We start from the raw sequence: 18,021 nt of genomic DNA, 5'->3' as shown, positions 1-18,021 counted from the left end.
CTCCACTTCCAGTTACATGATTGGAAGACCGAGACCCAGCCACTACACATGGAAAAGAAGAGACTAAAGCCCCCATGCCAACTCTGCTCAATGGGACCTATTGTTCCAAAACCCTGGGCTCTCTGAACACCTCTGTGCACCTGCAGTGCAGCCCCCTTCCATTTTATTTCGCTTTCCGCAGAAAGACTCTTCATCCTCTAGAGCAGATAACGCCGGGCCCATCTCATGACAGCGAAGTTCATGACGGCTCCAAAGCTTATCCCAAAAGTCACTTTTTTGGGAGGCAGGGGGAAAAGGGAGGAGAAAGGAAGGGTAGAGGCTCCTCACCGTAACGTAGAAGGTAGTGACCACATTCAGAGAGGAGGCAAATATGGAGCTCATTATTTTAACGGATGGTTCATCCAGGCTATCGTACGTCGGCAAGACCTGGCTGCAGAAAAGCAGGTTAACATATTAAGCAGTTTCAAGGAAACTTTCCAGAGAGATGCAAAACCAAGTGCATTCCCTAAGTTCTCTTGCTACAGCCCAGCAGAGAAAAATCTCTGACACCTTCCCCCCACAGAGCGTAAACACATGGCTAGTCCACAATTTATATTGCTAATGCCAAGAGATTTCAGAACACTCACAATTTCAAGTGTTGCAAAAATATTCACTCTCCCCATCCCCCACCACCACGTGGAGTTAAATGTGTGATGTAAACATCTTGGTTCAAAAGTGTTGCAAAATGAATGACCATTTGTTCCACTGAAACACCAGTGGCACGGCTCCAGGCAGCACATCGGAGATTATTGTTCTTGGAGCGCTCTGTGCTGATAATTAAAGCAACGCAGTGTTTACAGAATAAAAGCGGGAAGAGGGTTAGAGCATCACACTGTCTAAAAGAAAAGTTAAACAAACAGAACTAAATCCAGTGCCTGGCATATTTCAGCACCACTGCGAGAGCCCAGTTCAGAGAACACTGGAAGCGTCAATTACACAGGATTGGGGGGTATTTATGTACTTGGAACGCACATGGAATCCACTTTTTCTACATCATTAGGTGCATATTTCAGCAACTCATTAACCTCTTGTTGCTCTAATCCAAGTGGCCACCCCTTGTGTACTACTGAAGAGAGCAACTACTGAGAGAGCAAGGGGAGGCGAGGTAAGTTAGACGGGCCGGGGGTACCCCCAACTCCAATGGACAGCAAAAGAAACTGTGTGAAACGGAAGCCAAGCTGGGAAAATCTTAACCTTTTGTGCACCAAAATGTTCTGCACAAAGGAAACGGGGCTGTCCCTTTAAACTGCATATCGAGATGCGTGCAGGAGACCATACGTATAGCACTGTGAGAGTCACGTATTTATGGGGACCCAAGAGATAAATTCTCTCTCAGGGTCATGTAGGATTTAAATTTCTTCACTGATCTTGAAATAAAAACCCTTAATATAGCAACTGCCAGACATCATGGACTTTCCTCCAAAATAGCAGCAGGCCCAGCAGGGGCTGGAGCGGAGCAGAGGCAGAGCAGTCAGTGTGTGCAAAGACACCGCTCTCTAGTCCAGGCTCACAATAGCAATGCAGCAGAACCGGGGGGGGGGGGAGGGGGGAGAGGAGGGGGAAGAGTGCCACGTGAATTCGAGCTGCAGCCAATCCTCCCATGGTCGAACATCAGTGCCCATCTAGTCACAGCTGCAGAGTCCCTCAAATCCAGAGCACATGCCACCGTGCCGTCCTGCCAGTCAAAATCCCGTCTGGGTGGGGCAAGCGTCTGACATGCACACAGCAAGAAGCACATCCTGACGTGCTTTGGTTTTATTTTTAAACCAGAGCGGTGGTGTGGAAGGGCAATGAAAGACCAGACGCCTTCTCCTGACAAATGCTTCATATGCTGTTAGTTTAGGCACCTTCACCTCACTGGTAATCAAGTAAATATAATGTCTCAGCTTGGATTTGAGAAAGATCTTCAGACCACATGCCTTTGACAGTTCTTGTGTCCCTGAGATGAGAACAAGGAGAAGAGGGCACAAGCAAGGCAAGTCCGAGCTGGAGCCAGAGAACCCTGGGTTTGGTTCAGAGGTGGCTAGAACTAGTTCCATTCTCCTGTCAATCGGTATCTTCATCCCCACTGTAAAGCCCATCTCGGTTTTTGACTAGACTCAGGGTCTTATCCTGAATAATGAGTACCCACAAGCTGCCACTGACCTCACAGCACCCCTGAGCACCACTCCAAACCCACAGCAGCCAATGGACCACATTCTGATTTTGATGTACTGGTGACCTCAATGGTGTTACACCAGTTTCACTGGCATCAGAACCTAGGATAATGGGTTTGCACAGGGGCAGGTCATATGAACCCTCAACCCTCTTGTGAAACAGGATAAGCCCATTTTACAGATGGGGAAACAGAGGCACAGAGGTTAAGACACTTGCCCAAGGTCACACAGGAAGACTGTAGCAGAGCTAGTATCAGAACTCAGAGATTCCTGGTTCTCAGTCCCCTGGTGAATCTACTAGACCACACTGCATAATGGCTGAAAGTAGGACACCTCTCTGAGCTCAGCAATGCTAATATACATTTCAAAGAGCAGGGGAATTGAATCTACAAGTATGATCATACATTCAAGATAAATGAGAATAATGGTGCATTCTGCTTGTCAAAGGGAAGGAATATGTTTTTTATGTTAGAATTAAGTCTTTTTCTAAAGGTGATTGGAAGGTCAGCAAAATTAAATACCCATAGTAAGAGAATAATATGCTTGTGAGATCACATGAGCTGGAGACAGCATGTTTTTCTGATGCTTGGGTGAGGGGAAAATATAGGTTTTAGCTGTAGGTTTGGATTGCCATTTAAGTGGTATAACAGAATCTATATTTAGCTAGATAGATGCACACACTCGTCCAGACCATATAATTTTGCTGGCTTTCCAACTCCCTAAAAATGTGCACTGGTTACTAAGAGGCAACCACAAGAAAAGGACAATTTTCTATTTAAAAAAAACCCTACAGTGGTAACTAGGTAAAGCTGCAAAAGAACACAACTTCTGTCGCCAATTATAATGGAGACATTAAACAGCAAGACTGGAGCATGTTCTGCTAGAAACAAAGCTGCCAAGAGAGACGCTAAGTGGGAAATGATGATTTGGATCTCACAGGTGTGTGTAAACACAGCAGCATGAACACATTTTATTTGTCACATTAATTTATTACTGGCCTGCTACACGTTCACTGGAACGACCAGCTCTGCCAGTCTTCCTAATGCTGAAGGTCTCTTTTGTGTCCACCTTTGGATTGACACTTCTCTTTTGAGCTGGCAGCTGCTTCAACCAGGCATGAATCACTGGCTCTTGTCATTTTGGTGGAGAAGGTAATGCTGCTGGAATTACGGAAATAACCCTGTCTTCAGCACCATGCCGCTGTGCGCCCAAAAACCCAAGCCTCATTAAAAGAAGTGGGCAACTAGAAGCAACAATTTGAAGTCAAGAATTATGGCATTTTCTTTCAAATATTTTCAGCTACACTGGGTGAGGCTAAGGGTGCCCATGTAGATTTTCCAGGGGGCGGGGGAACTCTGATGGTGGTTAGGATGGAAACAATCAGGTCTCTTTTCCTGATATTAAACCATGATTTTCAAGCAATGGGTCAAGTTCATAGTTGGTGTAACTCCAAGGAAGGCAGTGTAAGGCACACCAGGGATTCATCTGACCCAATGCATTTTATGAACAAGTAACTGCTCAAGCACAATAATTCTTGAGTGAAACCGAACTCCCTCCCCATCAAGGTAACAAGAGAGTCCCAACTGAATGAGACGCTGTACTTCAGTGGGCTGTAAAACACTGTGATTAAAGTACAGCTATCCCATTCAGATCCTTGGGACGCTTTGCCCTCACAAAACAACTGCTAGAACAGCAGGTACTTACGACTGACAGGCAAAAGACATGCCGAAGATAGGAATGCAGCGAAAAATGCCCTCCCAGCGCATGTAACTGATCCGCTTCAGCCACTGCCCACCAAAGAGGCCGTGTTTGAAAGAGGAGAGCACAATCTGTAGCCAAAGGAAAAAAGAGGTTAAGAGCCAAACAGCAGAGATGCCAAACCAGACCCAAGGGGAGTGAGCACACTGCCAGGAACATTGCCAAGGCAGCAACAGAGGGCAGGCATCAGGAGGATGAAGAGGTTTTGAGTAACTTCCCCTGCACCTCACAGCTGGATATTTATTCCTTAGATTTCCCAGTCTCAGCCTCTCACCTTCAACACAGGTTATCAACCTTCCAGCTATGTGTATGGGTCACCCCTGGCTGCCAAGCAGATAAAAGGCATATTCCATTCCATGGTTGATGCTATCCTGCTAGCGGGCACCACGACCCCCTGCACACACACCAGAGTTAGAACAGTTCATGAGGGATGCACTCAGCTAACTGCATTGCTCCTGAGCAGTCATTTGCATTGGGGCCACAGAAACTGGAAGCAGGGGACAGGAGAATTTTACTTATGGATGACAGGAAACAGTGCACCTGGATAAGACAAGACACCTGCATACTGCCCAACCAAGCCCCCTTGACAATGCAAGTGCTCTGAAGACCAGGGTCAATGGCAAGGAGGTAAGCAGAAGCACCAGGGATAGGTTAAGAGAGCTATTGTGCCATGGACAAGGGAACTGATGGCCATTAAGGTTGCACAGGAACCAGAAGGTAAATATATCCAAATGTCCGTTTATGAACTAGTTTGAATAGGTTTGACACTCCTGGAGATTCTGTCAGTGTTGCCAACTTTAATGACGTGGTATTTTTCTTAACGTCCCAGCTCCTGGCATCTCATGATTGTAATGATCACAGCTTTCCTTTTGAGCCCTCATTCTTACAGAGAATAGTTTGAGGCAACCAAAGTGCATCCTAGGAGCTCAGAAATCAGGTGGCCAGATAAAAAGAACTCAGGATCTATTTCTTAAAGTCTGAGGATATTCTGGGGGCCTGACATGATTTTGAACACTTGGGGCTAGCAGTACCGCTGTCCATTAAGAGAATCAATGTCTCCACTGACAGTTAATGGTGTCATTGGGTGAGTTTCCCAGATTATAAGGCCTGAAGGAACACTGTGATCATCCTGTCTGACCTCCTGTATAAGACACACCATAAGACCTCCCCAAAATAGTTCCTGGAGCAGATCTTTCAGGAAAACAGCCAATCTTGACCTTAACATTACCAGTGATGGAGAATCCACCCCAGACCCTGGGAGGCTGTTCTAGAGTAGTTACCCTCAATGTTACAAACACGGTGCCTTATTTCCAGTCTCAATTGTCTAGCTTCAATTTGCGGCCGCTGGACCTTGCTACTCCTTTGCCTGCTAAACAGGAAGAGTCAGTTTTTTGTTCCCCATCTAGGTGCTTATGGACTGAGATCAAGTCAGTCCTTAACCTTCTCTTTGTTAAGCTAAATAGATTGCGCTCCTTGAGTTGATCATTATCAAAGCACATTTTCCAAAGCTCTAATCATTCTCACAGCTCTTCTCTGAACCTTCTTCAATATATCAACATCCTCCTCTAGGCTGGTACAACTCAGGAAGCCACGGAAACTCATCAGTGCCTCCTATTTAACCAAGTTGGCTGGTACCAGTTTTCTCAAGATGAAGCTTTTTTCATAAGGCCTAAAAACAAACATTTTCCTGCACCACCTGTGTGTGTTCATGAGGTCTTCACTGCATAAGCAATTTAATGTGCTACCGTTTAGGAAGAAAAACGCTTATTGGCTCAATGACATTTACCACCGATACAAAAATTGCAAGCAGTGTAAAAACTTGTGTCCTTAAAAATAATCATTTTTCTCCCTAAAGATCAAGGTTTTATGAGTTTTAAGGAAAAAAGCTATTACATTACAGAATTCATTTTGCAGCCGTGTATGTCTTCCCCATCTCCTGTCCCTAAATGTAATCAGAAATTCAGAATGCTATAAGCTGCACAGTACTGGTAAACACACAGTGAAATGCAAGCCACAATCTGGTTAAGCTGTCACAGTGTATTGACTTCACAGTGACTGACAGATATGCTAGCCAATTCCTATATAATAAGGCTGTATATTCTGATTTCCATGTGGATAAGCGTGTGGGCATCAGAGCAACAATTATCCCATGCGGAGTCAGCAATATTTAACAGAAAAGAATACAGTACTGCATTTCAAACTTGGATCTCGAACCTGCATGCTCTTCCTGGTGGGCAATCCCTGTGACCACGAAGACCCCCATTGGGCTGCCATACAGGGGTCCCTCCCACACGGAACAGCTGGCAGGATCAGGACCTCTTTCAGATGAATTAACCACCATCTCTCCCCCCACGAACGAAACAAAGTCTTCCCGCCATTGATACTCACCACAAACATAAAGACAGTGTAAAAGATCAGCGCCATAGCACTGAACGACTGTATGGAAGCCATCATGTTCCTCTGGAGACTCAACGGAAGTACGATACAGAGGGAGACAGCAAACAGCAGGATTATCCGGAAGCTGCCAGTTACCTGAAAAAGGACCAGCATAAAGAACAAAAGTACAGAGCATACAGAGATCTCTCTGTTTTATTAACTGGAACTCATGGGCCCGTATCGACAAAAATAGCTTATTATCCCCAAGACGGAGACACGAAGCAAACAGAAGAGACTAGGAATCTGAGGTTACATGCTCCTGACCATAAGAAAAGGTTCGGAGATAGAGAGCTTGCTATTTCCTCAGCAAGGTCTGTGATTAACCTAGACAGTCACTGGGTGCCACTGTTGCTCTATATACCACATGACAGATCGACTCTAAAGCAGATTCTTGGGGGTTTAAACAATAATCCAAACACAGACTTTTTGAATATTTTGTATGCACTTCCAGCAACTAAATAAAAATTAACCTTGCATCAAAAAAAAAAAGCGGGGGAGGCGAGAAATAGAAATGGAAGTCTTGAAAATTCTGATCCAGAAAATTAATCAGAAACTCATATTGGTATTTATTATAGCAGAACACTCTGAAATGCCTGGAAATATTTAATAACTAATCTGGCTGCAGCCACAATGCATCTTTTTAACTTCACAGTTCCTTAATCAGAGCTTAACAGCATCAGGCTGGAGCAGCCACTCCAAGATCCTGCGACATGTCCATTTCACGTCCCCAATCTGCCCCATCCCAGCTCCAAAAACTGCAGATTATTCCTTTGGAGAGCTGTGTGCCAGGGAACAGAGTGCCTCTCCCATCACAGACAGGGAGAGGCATTCTCAGAAATATTATCAACATAAAGTGGGGCAGGGAGGAGTCACTGGGTGTATTTTAATTTGAAGAGGTGAAGAGATCAGCGCGTGGCTGAGGTATCCCGATCCTTCCTCTTCACACCCCAAAGTACTATAGTTTGAGAGCAAGAGGAGAATTCTGAACTAGAATGGTAAATAGGGATGAGGATTTGGGCAGAAGAATTATGTCTCACTGCTTTTTAGTTTCTGGCTGAGCAAATGAAGAGGGATAGAATGTACCAACTCCTGCAGAAAATTGACTTGGGATTTGCAGCAGGCCACGTATTTCATGACAGAGACTTTTTTTAAAAGAGCTCTTTTGATGCACATGCTGTTTCCTATGTCAGGAGTTGTATACATCCCACTGTCTGACATGCATCAGAACTCCCAGGTTTTGACACAGCAAGCTGCTCTCATGTTCTAGTGCATGACACCCGCCAAAAACCTTTAAAATGGGAGAATAGCAAGTGACCTGGATGTAGCTTGCTGATATCATTAAGCCGGGTTGCTCTCTGCGGCATCGTAACACGCACAGCATGATGTACTTATCCAACAATCACAGTCTCGTTAAATTGTTGGACAAGTACAAGTGATCATAAGTTTACCTGTAGTCCAAGCAACCGGGCAAAGAAGTTTGATCCCAAGTCACCAATCACAACGTAGAAAGCAATGCAGGTTCCCAACATCAGCCCAATCATGCTGGAAAGAAACAAACACAAATGAAAAGCTTGAAATCTAAATTCCACTCTGGAGCAGAGAACTCCCTTGGAATGCAGCACTTACCACATACCTGCAAGTAATATTGCCTGCATTCCTAGAGGATTAGCATTTTGCAACCCTCACCATGGCTACATCTACACTGGACTCCTCTTTGGAAAATTTCTCGCTGTCCCTCCCAAAAGTGAAGCTGCCCTGGTGGCAGCGTTAGTGGAGACCAGCCACTGGCGTTTTAACCACTCTGTCGTCTGTCCCCAGATCAGAGGGATCTGGAGGGCACAGTGCTTAAAATGCCAATGGCCACTGACTCTTCACTTGCACCACAGCTCCCATTGATGTTACCACTGACAGCAAATTAAGGCCTATCAAGTGGAGCAAAAGTCAACTGGAACAGTTTGGGATTCTACTCTAAGCAGTTGCAGTACAAGGGCTTGTCTATAGTTGGACACGCAGGAAAGTTAAGCCTAATTAGTTAAAGGTGTAAATTTAAAGTGGAGTAGTTGAGTGAATTAAGCTAAACCAAACTAAGGTCTGGTTTACACTTAAAATTTAGGTTGATATAGCTACGGTACACTCCTGAGCACAGTAACTATGCCAACCTAACTCCTGGTGTACATGCAGCGAGATCCATGGAAGAATGCTTCCATTGACCTAACTACCATCGCTCAAGGACCTTAGGCGGTGTTCCTACAGCAATGGAAAACCCCCTTCTGTCACTGCAGGCTGCGTCTACACTACAGGGTTATGCCAGCATAACTACAAAGCTAAAACTACATGCTACAATTCTCATGGTATAGGAATGGCCTCAAGTCACTTGACTTCTGAATGAGAGCATCCACACAGGGGTTTCATTTGTTTTAACTATGCACTTTAAACTGACACCTTTAGTTAATTCAGCTTTGCTTTCCCGAAGGTCTCAATGTAGGCAAACCCTACATTTTGCAAGTCTGTTGCACATCTCTGTGCCCTGTTCAGTGCTGAGAACAAGGAGTTTACAGTATCCTGGCACGCAGAGCCCATCCCCGAGTGGAACCCCAATGGGACTACATACAGAGGCACAAGTTCACCCACATGATTTCTAGTACAGCTGAAGCCAACAAAACTCCATCCAGTTTGCTTCCTCCTGTGTGCAAAGTCTTTGTAGAGTCGCCAAGGACCCGCAGGGTTCTGCTAACAGCATGCAAGTTAGTTTAACCGCTGTTGGGAGCCAAGGATTGGAGCTCAGTTTGGAGGGTCCCTTGAAGAGGACAACTCTGCATTTCTTAACCATTGATCATAGGAATAAGATTACAGGGAGGTATTCGGAGCCCAAGACTAGCCCACTCCACAATCAGCAGTAATGGACTGCGCTTGAAATCTATACTGCAGTACAGAGGTTTGCAGATATTTGCACAGGGCTGACCAGATTTTAATGAGGGCACTGTCTCACGAACCACTTCCCCCTCCCATACACAGTTGCATGGACCACTTCACCTCCCATTTCTGATTATCTCCCTGTGGTAATCACGGCTATTGCTTGCATGGAAAAGTAACATTAGAAAAGTAACGAAGAGTCCTGTGGCACCTTACAGACTAACAGACATATTGGAGCATAAGCTTTCATCTGACCAAGTGGGTATTCACCCACGAAAGCTCATGCTCCAATATGTCTGTTAGTCTATAAGGTGCCACAGGACTCTTGTCGCTTTTTACAGATCCAGACTAACACGGCTACCCCTCTGATCTTGGAAAAGTACTGGGTATGTTTTTAGCTGTCTTACAGCAGTTTAGCAGCTGGGAATAAGGACAAGGGCCAGAACCAAGACATCAACCAGACCGCCACAGATCACAGCACAAGACCCTCTGCTCTACAGAATGGGCTGCAATGCCACCCCTCGCCTGGAACAGCAACGCAAGGCCAACTAGACTGTTCCAGCTCCACTATGTGTCCTCTGAAGCTTCGTGAATGGCATTTTTAAGAATAGAAGTGGTACAAGTATCAGAGAGGGTAGCTGTGTTAGTCTGGATCTGTAAAAGCAGTGAAGAGTCCTGTGGCACCTTATAGACTAACAGACGTTTTGGAGCATGAGAAGCTCATGCTCCAAAACGTCTGTTGGTCTGTAAGGTGCCACAGGACTCTTTGCTGCTTTTACAGAAATGTTACAGTTACAAGAGTCAGAGATCTTGGCCTACGCTGTCATTAAATGAAATCAGGATTCCAGTCCTCTGTCCCAAACAGATACTGCTTCCATTAATTTGCATCTCAAAGAGCTTTACTAAGGAAGATCAGTGTTACTCCTAGTCTACAGAGAAGGAAACTGAGGCACAAGACAGGCTAATGGGCTGATTGTCAGAGATATTAAATGCATCCAACTTCTGTGATTTCAGTGTTATGTTCATCACCTCTGTAAATCACACCATAAGTGATTTGACCAAGGGTTCATAATAAGTGTAGCAGAACAGGGAATGAAACCCAGGTCTCCTGAATCTCAGTCCCTCACTAACTACTAGACAACATTGCCTCTCCCTTCAGAAACGAAGGGGTGCACAGGGAGCTACTGACCCAACTATCTGAATGAATGTCTTACAAACCAGCTCGCAATCAGCCCAAATTCTCGGTGTCAAGGGAGGCTTTCAGAAGAAGAGAAAGTAGGAGGGTCAGAAATAAAGACATGGTGAGGCAGTTGCCCTGTAGGAGTTTGGAAAAAAGCCTTTTATTAACAGAAATAAACTAATTAAAACTATTTCGATTTTAAAGGAATAGCTCTTTACCTGGTCTCCACCAGCATTTTCCCTGCTTTTCCATAGGCATGAAATGCTGGCAAGAGAGAAAAAAACACCACAGTGAGCCAAGGGAGGGTACAGCCTGTGACACATACATCAGCTCGAAATTAACAGTAATTGTGATGAAGGGCAATTTGACAGGAATCTGCTAGTTTTGCATTTTGGGGCTGGTTTCTCCTGCCCACCCTCCCATTTTCTTTTTTCGGACATGCCACCCGAATATCAAAACCCACATAAGACAAGAACAAAGATGAAAGAAAGATACAAAGCAGGTTCTTTTTTTACTCTGTTGAGGAAAAAAAAGCAGCGCTAAGTAGCAGTTACACATGGCAACCATTAGAAGAAGAAAGTCAGTGTGGAAGAGAAAATATGCATGCATAAGATGCTGTGTGACAAAAAGTTACTACAGTGCAAAATTTCAGTCAAGGTCCCATTTTTATTTTTTCTTTCCCATTATAACTGAGTCGCCTGATGTTGCTGGATGGGAGATCTGAAATGATGCCCAGAATGCTCAACTCCATTCCCAGAATACCCAACATTCACAACCCACACCACAGGGATTTTGCCAAGAGACTTTTTTTTTTCTATACTTTGGCTGTAGCTTGTAGCAGAAAATGATCAGTATCCTTTCAATGACTGTGTTTTCTGAAAAGAAAGAGCCAAGAAAACTCTGCTTTTACTTTTGGAGACATCTTACTGGGGGGTTGGGGCAGTTAAGACCTCCAGTTCGAATACAGACCACACATTGTTTTTGCATTAGTCCTGGGTAAGTAACTCTAGAAGAATTAAGCAAAGAACTGCCTGTTTTTCCCCGCTGAGCTTCTCCAGCAGTGGCTGTACAGTATACGTGCCTGAAGGTAGCCAAGAAATAGTTTGTTCATCTCTGGAAGTGCCTTCTATGACCTTCAATGTTATCGTACATCCCATATTTCCTTGGAACCTCCCTAGTCTGAAAATGAAGGAAATCAACTGGCCACCTCTACAGTGGGAAGGAAAGTGTGTGGGAAGACACCACCAGTCCTGCTAAGTAACTCAGAAGGCAGCAATGGCATGGTAAAGAGTAGGGTGAAATCCAGTCTTTGTTAGATCTCTGGGGCTCCTGGGCTCCACCTGTCCGTGCAGACAGGCTGCAATATTTAAAGGGACAAGCAAGCAATACCTCTGGACTTTGTCTTATTCCTGCATGAAGGGTCCTGGCAAAGAGGGGAAGCAGATGTTGAGTGGGACAGTTAAGTTGTGCGTACCTGAGGACTGCGCATGCAGGAAGACGAGCAATCAGGGAAAGAAAAATCACCTTCCTGGAGATGATTTGTTAAATGACCTGATTTCCACAAAGGATGGCTGCTATTGCATCACCCCAATAAACCTCTTTTTTACAGCGTGTAGAAGTGCAGGCACCTCTGAGCAATAATGACGGCCACTGGTTACAGTCTAGGCGTGGGATTTTCTGAAATGATCAGTGTCCTTGGCTACTCTGAAATCATGTTTAATGAGAATGAGTCTTCAAACATGTTATGCCAGATGTCCCCATCTGGGGCTGCTTGGAAAATTGGATCTTTTATCTTCTCAAAGAGGAAGGAGGAGATGGACTGTGCAAAATTACTCAGCCAAGCCACTCCAGAAATCTCACCAGCTGAGCACAGCTGGATTTGGTCAGTATTTGGAGAAGCTTCTTCCACAATAAACCCCAGAGTTGCTGCACAGTGGCCTTGGTGATTGAGCACATGGCACTCGTCTCACTGCCATGTGCCTCGTCCTGCTGTTAGTGGATGAGGTGCTGGTCCTGAGCACCAGGGGTCTTTAAAGATCCCACAGCACTTTTGGCAGCAGCATGGAGCTATTTTAACTCTTGTCCTGGTCAAACTCTAGCTGCGGTAATTCCATCCCGCTTCCCGAATTCCCACTGCAGACTCACTTGGATACAATATTCACTTCTTAAGATCCTAAAGTGTTGTACAACGCTGCTGTGCACTGACAGCTGCTAAATGAGAGCGAAGGGGGAAATATCTGTAAAAGCCAGAATACGTATATTCTCTCCATTGGGAATTGCTGCATAAATTAAAGTGTTTATCCTAGACCGCCACGACCCTGGCTCTTTTCTTATTGCATCTAGTGATCTGAATGTTCTTCCGGAAGGGGCAAGCTGACTGAAGTTAATTTGCAAAACTTTCCTGCATCTTTCAGAGCTGCCAAAGCCTCCCACAGAATCAGCTGCAGAAGCTGCCAGGATCTCTCGCAGATGTACAGTGTAAAAGCAAACGGTGACAAAGACTGTCTGTGTATAGCTGCTCAACCTTGATGCATTAGGATGCATTGTAGGAGTGCTGCTTTCATTCGCGCTGAGGACGTCTTTCCTCTCGGCGCTGCCTCTCCTCTGGCTGCTTGTGGTGGCACCTCTCCCAGGGCAAAGATAGGGAGGAAGGGAAGGCTCTTCTTTCAGTGCCAGTGTTTGTGTGACAGGAGGTGCCAGGAAGTTTGGAAGCATGACTGGCCCTCTGTGTCTTTGAGCTCCTTGGCTCTGGAAAGTGCAGAGGATCTCGTCTTCCTGGGAGACACTCCAAGGTGAAGGGGTCTCTCTGCATTTCAGCCACGGAGAAGCAGCACACAAAGGCTCACTGTAGCGAGGAAGGGGGTGGAAGAGGGTAGCTGGTACTGGGGACGCTGGGCCGTGTGAGACTCCACCTGAGGGCTCAGCTATAACTGAGCCATCTTTGCAGTACCAGAGGAACAACCTTTGAGACCACAAGAGTCTTCTAATCTTTTCTGCTTTTGGTCGATACATTTTGGCAGAAGCGGCACTGTGCAGCTAAATGATGAGTCTCCGGCATTTAATGCACTGAGGGGATCCATCTGTCAACAGCACGGACACTGAGCAGACTGCATACTGCTTTCAAATCTTTGTAGACAGTGAGACCAGCCAATTCTCTCCACTCACTCCCAAGAGAAGTTACACTGAAGGCAACTAGGCAATTGGGGACACAAAGGATGGGCTTAAAGTCACAGGAAGGCAGAGGAATGGACTTGCAGGTATGAGAAACTTCCATCTCCATCACCTGTAGGAAGAAATCCCACCACTGCAAAGGTGAAGGCTGAAAAAGCACAGGGAAGGATTTCTAACCCCTGGTGCAGCAGCTCAAATAGGGGCTATTCCGCCTGGATTGCCGTGGTTTCCCAGGAAGAAAATGCTTTCAATCAGCAACTCTTAATTGTATGTGTTGATCAAGAGGATTCAAACTCCTGAGGCCAGACCCAAGCATCTCCTCCCCGCAATATCCTTGGGAATCAGAGGAGAGGTCATAAATAGATGCCAATACCAGTGCCAATGCCGAGTAGACAAACTATAAGGAAGAGGGATGGTGAACTCTGCCAAAATCTCACACATGAATCTTGCTCATGTTTTTATTTTCTTGGCCACTTGGAACTTTGTGCACTGTTTCCTCTCACCTCCCCCTTGCTCTGCCATAAGCACTCAGACAGTGGAGATCCAAGAAGCCTATGCTCTATGCCAAGCACTCAACTGGCAGAACCCAATGTCCTCGGCAGCACACTGGGTGGGGGAGCTAGTGGGTTTCATACAGAGACCAATAATTTACAGAAGACAGCCATTATGCCAGCTCCTGAGACCTTGTGTTTTGATCGTTCAGCACTGCAGCACCTCCTCCTGCACTGCTGAGTCAAAACAATTCTGTGCCTATTAACTTCACAATCAAAGGCAGAATTAAGCCCTCAGATTCCTCTGGTGACAAAAAGAAAGAGGAAAGGATAAACAAGGAAGGCAAACCACAGTAAAAACTATGCTAACAATAATGTTAATAATTAAGCACTATTAGTATGAAAGTTGTAAATTAAGAGGTCAGAGTAAAACCGCAGTAAATAAATAAATAAATAAATAAAAGTGAAGCCCCAGAGCTGAAAATTCTCACCCAGTCCTGGGTAGGTCCTGCGCTTGCTAAGATTGGCCGATTTCACCAGGAACATACAGGATTGATGAGTCATCCAGGAACAGAAAATCAGCAGCAAGGCTCCCAGGACAATGCCACACTGCATGGGAAGAAAAAAAAATACAAGCACAAGATGGAAAGCAAGCCATTTCTCCTGGTGCGACTGGCACTTCACACATTCTTACGGCTCTCCCAGATCACCTACAGGCTCCTTTGCACATTTCCAGCCCCACTGTAGCCTATTAAGGGAGTTCCCCTGCCTTCAACTACAGCCAGCAGAAATGTGACGTATTAGTTCAATTTAACGCACTTGCCCCAGTTTGAGGCAGAGTCACAGAGCAGCCAACTGTTTCCTAAATGGCTCAGCTGCAACACTTTTGCCTGGAAAAGTTAAACCCCAGCAGTTTATGAAACAGAACTTTCAAGCTGTAATACTGTTTGCGTCCTGCCATCTAGTCAGTTTCAGGGCACATTCCAGCAGTGTTCTGTACAGTTCATAACAGAGGCCATGGCTACACTGGCACTTTACAGCGCTGCAACTTTCTCGCTCAGGAGATGTGAAAAAAACACCTCCCTGAGCACAGCAAGATACAGCGCTGTAAAGCGACAGTGTAAACAGTGCTGCGGTGCTGGGAGCGCAGCAAGCTAATCCCCAGCACTGCAAGCTAATCCCCATGGGGAGGTGGACCACCTGCAGCACTGGGAGAGCTCTCCCCCAGCGCTGGCGCTGCGACCACACTCACACTTCAAAGCGCTGCCGCGGCAGCGCTTTGAAGTTTCGAGTGTTGCCACACCCAGAATCATGTGTAAAGCAAGCAGTTATTCTGTAGATCCAGGAGTAAAAAATCTGTCATAACACCTATCCACAAGCACCAGGGGCTGTTCAATACATTTACAGCACAAATTATGAAGCTAGCAATCTACCCTCCCAGCATTGTTTGGCTCATTGATTTATACATGTTTGCAGAGGACAATGTTAATCACTGAACACTTATGAAAACAACAAGCGACTTTAAACAGGCATAAGTGGTGTCAAATCTCGCTGTGGCTACAAACTGTTCTATTTTATTCAAAGTAGATGTGTCACTGGGCCTCCTGGCACGCTGTGAACAGGAAAAGCAAGGGCTCATCTCTTTGCATATAGAGCCTGTGGCTTGGTGTGCAATGCCTTAAACCCCAGCTAGCTTGACAGCACTGGTAAGGATGTCGACTTCCTGATTCTGTATTCACACTTGGGGAGAAGCTACTGTGTGAAGGCCTTGTTCCAAAGGAGAAGGTGAGTCGGGCAAACGAGAACATCAGTCCTGGTTAGCTGCTGGAGCATCCTCTCACTCTGCAAGTGACTGTATAACGGGCACAACTTCCTGTCACCAATTGTTTAAACTTAAGTAAAGAGGTTGAACTACCAGGGCATGTGCATACCTACACTGAGTAAACAGTGACCTGGCTGCAACTCTCAGCATCTCTCCCCTCCCTCCAGTTGTCAGTTATTTGTTATACCACATGTCAAATCAGATGAAGATCTTTGGGGGGTGTCTCTCATCAACAGCAGATGGTCCAATAAAAGCTATTACCTCCCCCACTTTCTCTCTCTCTCTCTCTCTCTCAATATCCTGGGACTGACCTGGCTGCACAACACTGCATGAGATCTTTGGGGCAGGGACCATGCCCTTCTGCCTGTACTGCAAGGTGCCCAGCATGCTTGTGGGCATTCTTAAAAGTGAGTGATAACGTACATCGATTTTTCTACATCTCAAAGGCAAGAGATACAACTGAATCCAGTCTCAGAAAATAAAAAGCTGAAAATGTAAATTGTACGAAGTTTCTCTGTCTCCTCCCACTACCAGTGTTGTTCTAGTTTGCAGGTAGCGTGAGAAAAGCACATCCGCCATCCAAAGGCACATCAGATGTCATCTTCTCTTGGAAGTCACTGCTGACAGGCCACTCCTTTGACAAACCTGCCAGCAACAATGGCCTCGTGCCACCCTTAATTAACAGTGCTGTACCTCTTTGCACCAGCTAGTAATACTTCGCTCTTCAAAGCCTTAACTACACTGGCAATATTGGGAAACCTCCTGTGATTGCCCCACCTCTGGTACGACCAACAGTGAGAACCTCAGTAGAGACTGGCTGAGGAAATCATAACAACCCAGTTGTCTGTACCTGCTGTTAGGTAACATAGTGGTAAATGGTCAGCAGCAGTGCTCCTACTGTAGCTACCTGCCACAGAGCTGCACCTAGTGCTAGTGCAATTTCCCTAAATGTATTCGCATTGACACAATCTTAGAGTGCCTTTCACCCAAAGGCCTCGGTGCTTTTTTACACTCACTCTTCACAACCCCATTAAGTATTACCCCACCTTAAAGGCAAGGAAACTGAGGCAAAGTGACACACATCGAATCCACAGCAGAGCTGAGACCTGAATGCAGCAGTTCAGGTCCCTTGCTGTAACCAATGGATCTGTTTCTACTCTGCGGGGCAGAGAAATGTTTTCCATGTTGCACGTTCCACGCAAATGCCACGTGTAGGCTTCGGGTGCCACATCCAGCTCCAGCCCGCCCACAGAGCCTGCACTCACCTGTCTGAAGCAGAAGGGCATGGTGAGCACGCTCACCCCCACGATGCTATTCACAATGTTCATGATCAGGCCCCAGTTGGACCCTGCAGCTGCAGAGGACGCCATGGCGAGCAGGGTTGGGAGCCCCAGCAGGACGATGAACCTGGACCACCCGGGGACGGAGCAAAAGATAGGGTCGGGAGGGAGCGGGGAACCCCACGGGAGGGGAAAGGCGGCGTGGGGATGGGCTCCCGCGCAGAGGCTGGGACTGCTCCGAGGTGGGGAGGCCTGAGATGCGGGGAGTCACGGCAAATGATGGGAGGACGGATCCCAGGGGGAGGGCAAGAGACGGGGGAGGCAGATCCGGGGGGGGGCAGATCCGGGGGGAGGGGGCAGGACAAGCGATGGGGGGGCAGATCCGGGGGGGGGCAGGACAAGCGATGGGGGGGCAGATCCGGGGGGGGCAGGACAAGCGATGGGGGTCGCCCGGGGGCAGCGGCCCTGGGTTCAGGCGGGGGCCCGAGTCTCGCGGTGCCCGCCCGGCTGGCCTCCCCCCGCGCTTCGGCCCATGCTCCCCGGGCAGTCAGATCGGCTCCCTCCGCGCGGCAGCGCCGAGCCCGGCCCAACCGCCCGCCACTTCCGGGTTGTGCTCCGCTGGCGCTTCCGGGAAGCGAGGGGCCGCACCAGCGAGACGAGAGGAGAGCGCGGGCCCCGCAGAGGCCTGGTGTGCGCCGCTCTTGCCGGCTTGGCGGACCCGCGCGGAGCTCACTGGGCTCCTGCCGGAGGGCACCACCTACGGCGATGTCGCCAT

At 46.9% G+C, this 18,021-nt stretch overlaps 1 protein-coding gene across 2 annotated transcripts in view; it reads right to left on the bottom strand.

The window, feature by feature from the left end:
• The window catches only part of SLC38A10 (solute carrier family 38 member 10), a 47,027-nt gene extending 29,429 nt beyond the window's left edge, over positions 1–17,598 (bottom strand). Inside the window, exons 1-7 of one of the 2 annotated variants that reach the window (XM_050921039.1) lie at positions 17,232–17,598; positions 14,636–14,753; positions 10,701–10,746; positions 7,838–7,931; positions 6,342–6,485; positions 3,900–4,024; positions 328–430 (exon numbers count right to left, since the gene is read on the bottom strand). In XM_050921039.1, coding sequence (XP_050776996.1) covers positions 328–430; positions 3,900–4,024; positions 6,342–6,485; positions 7,838–7,931; positions 10,701–10,746; positions 14,636–14,753; positions 17,232–17,336 — 735 coding nt within the window. In that variant the 5' untranslated portion in view covers positions 17,337–17,598. Of the gene's footprint in view, positions 1–327; positions 431–3,899; positions 4,025–6,341; positions 6,486–7,837; positions 7,932–10,700; positions 10,747–14,635; positions 14,754–17,231 lie in introns of those variants that run through there. The other variant, XM_050921040.1, reaches the window with a different exon arrangement.
• Positions 17,599–18,021: the final 423 nt, after the last annotated feature.

Source organism: Gopherus flavomarginatus, chromosome 12, assembly GCF_025201925.1.
Source record: "Gopherus flavomarginatus isolate rGopFla2 chromosome 12, rGopFla2.mat.asm, whole genome shotgun sequence".
In the NCBI taxonomy this organism is placed as follows: Eukaryota; Metazoa; Chordata; order Testudines; family Testudinidae; genus Gopherus; species Gopherus flavomarginatus.
Note: the sequence above shows the minus strand (reverse complement) of the source record. Positions and strands in the feature narration are given on the sequence as shown.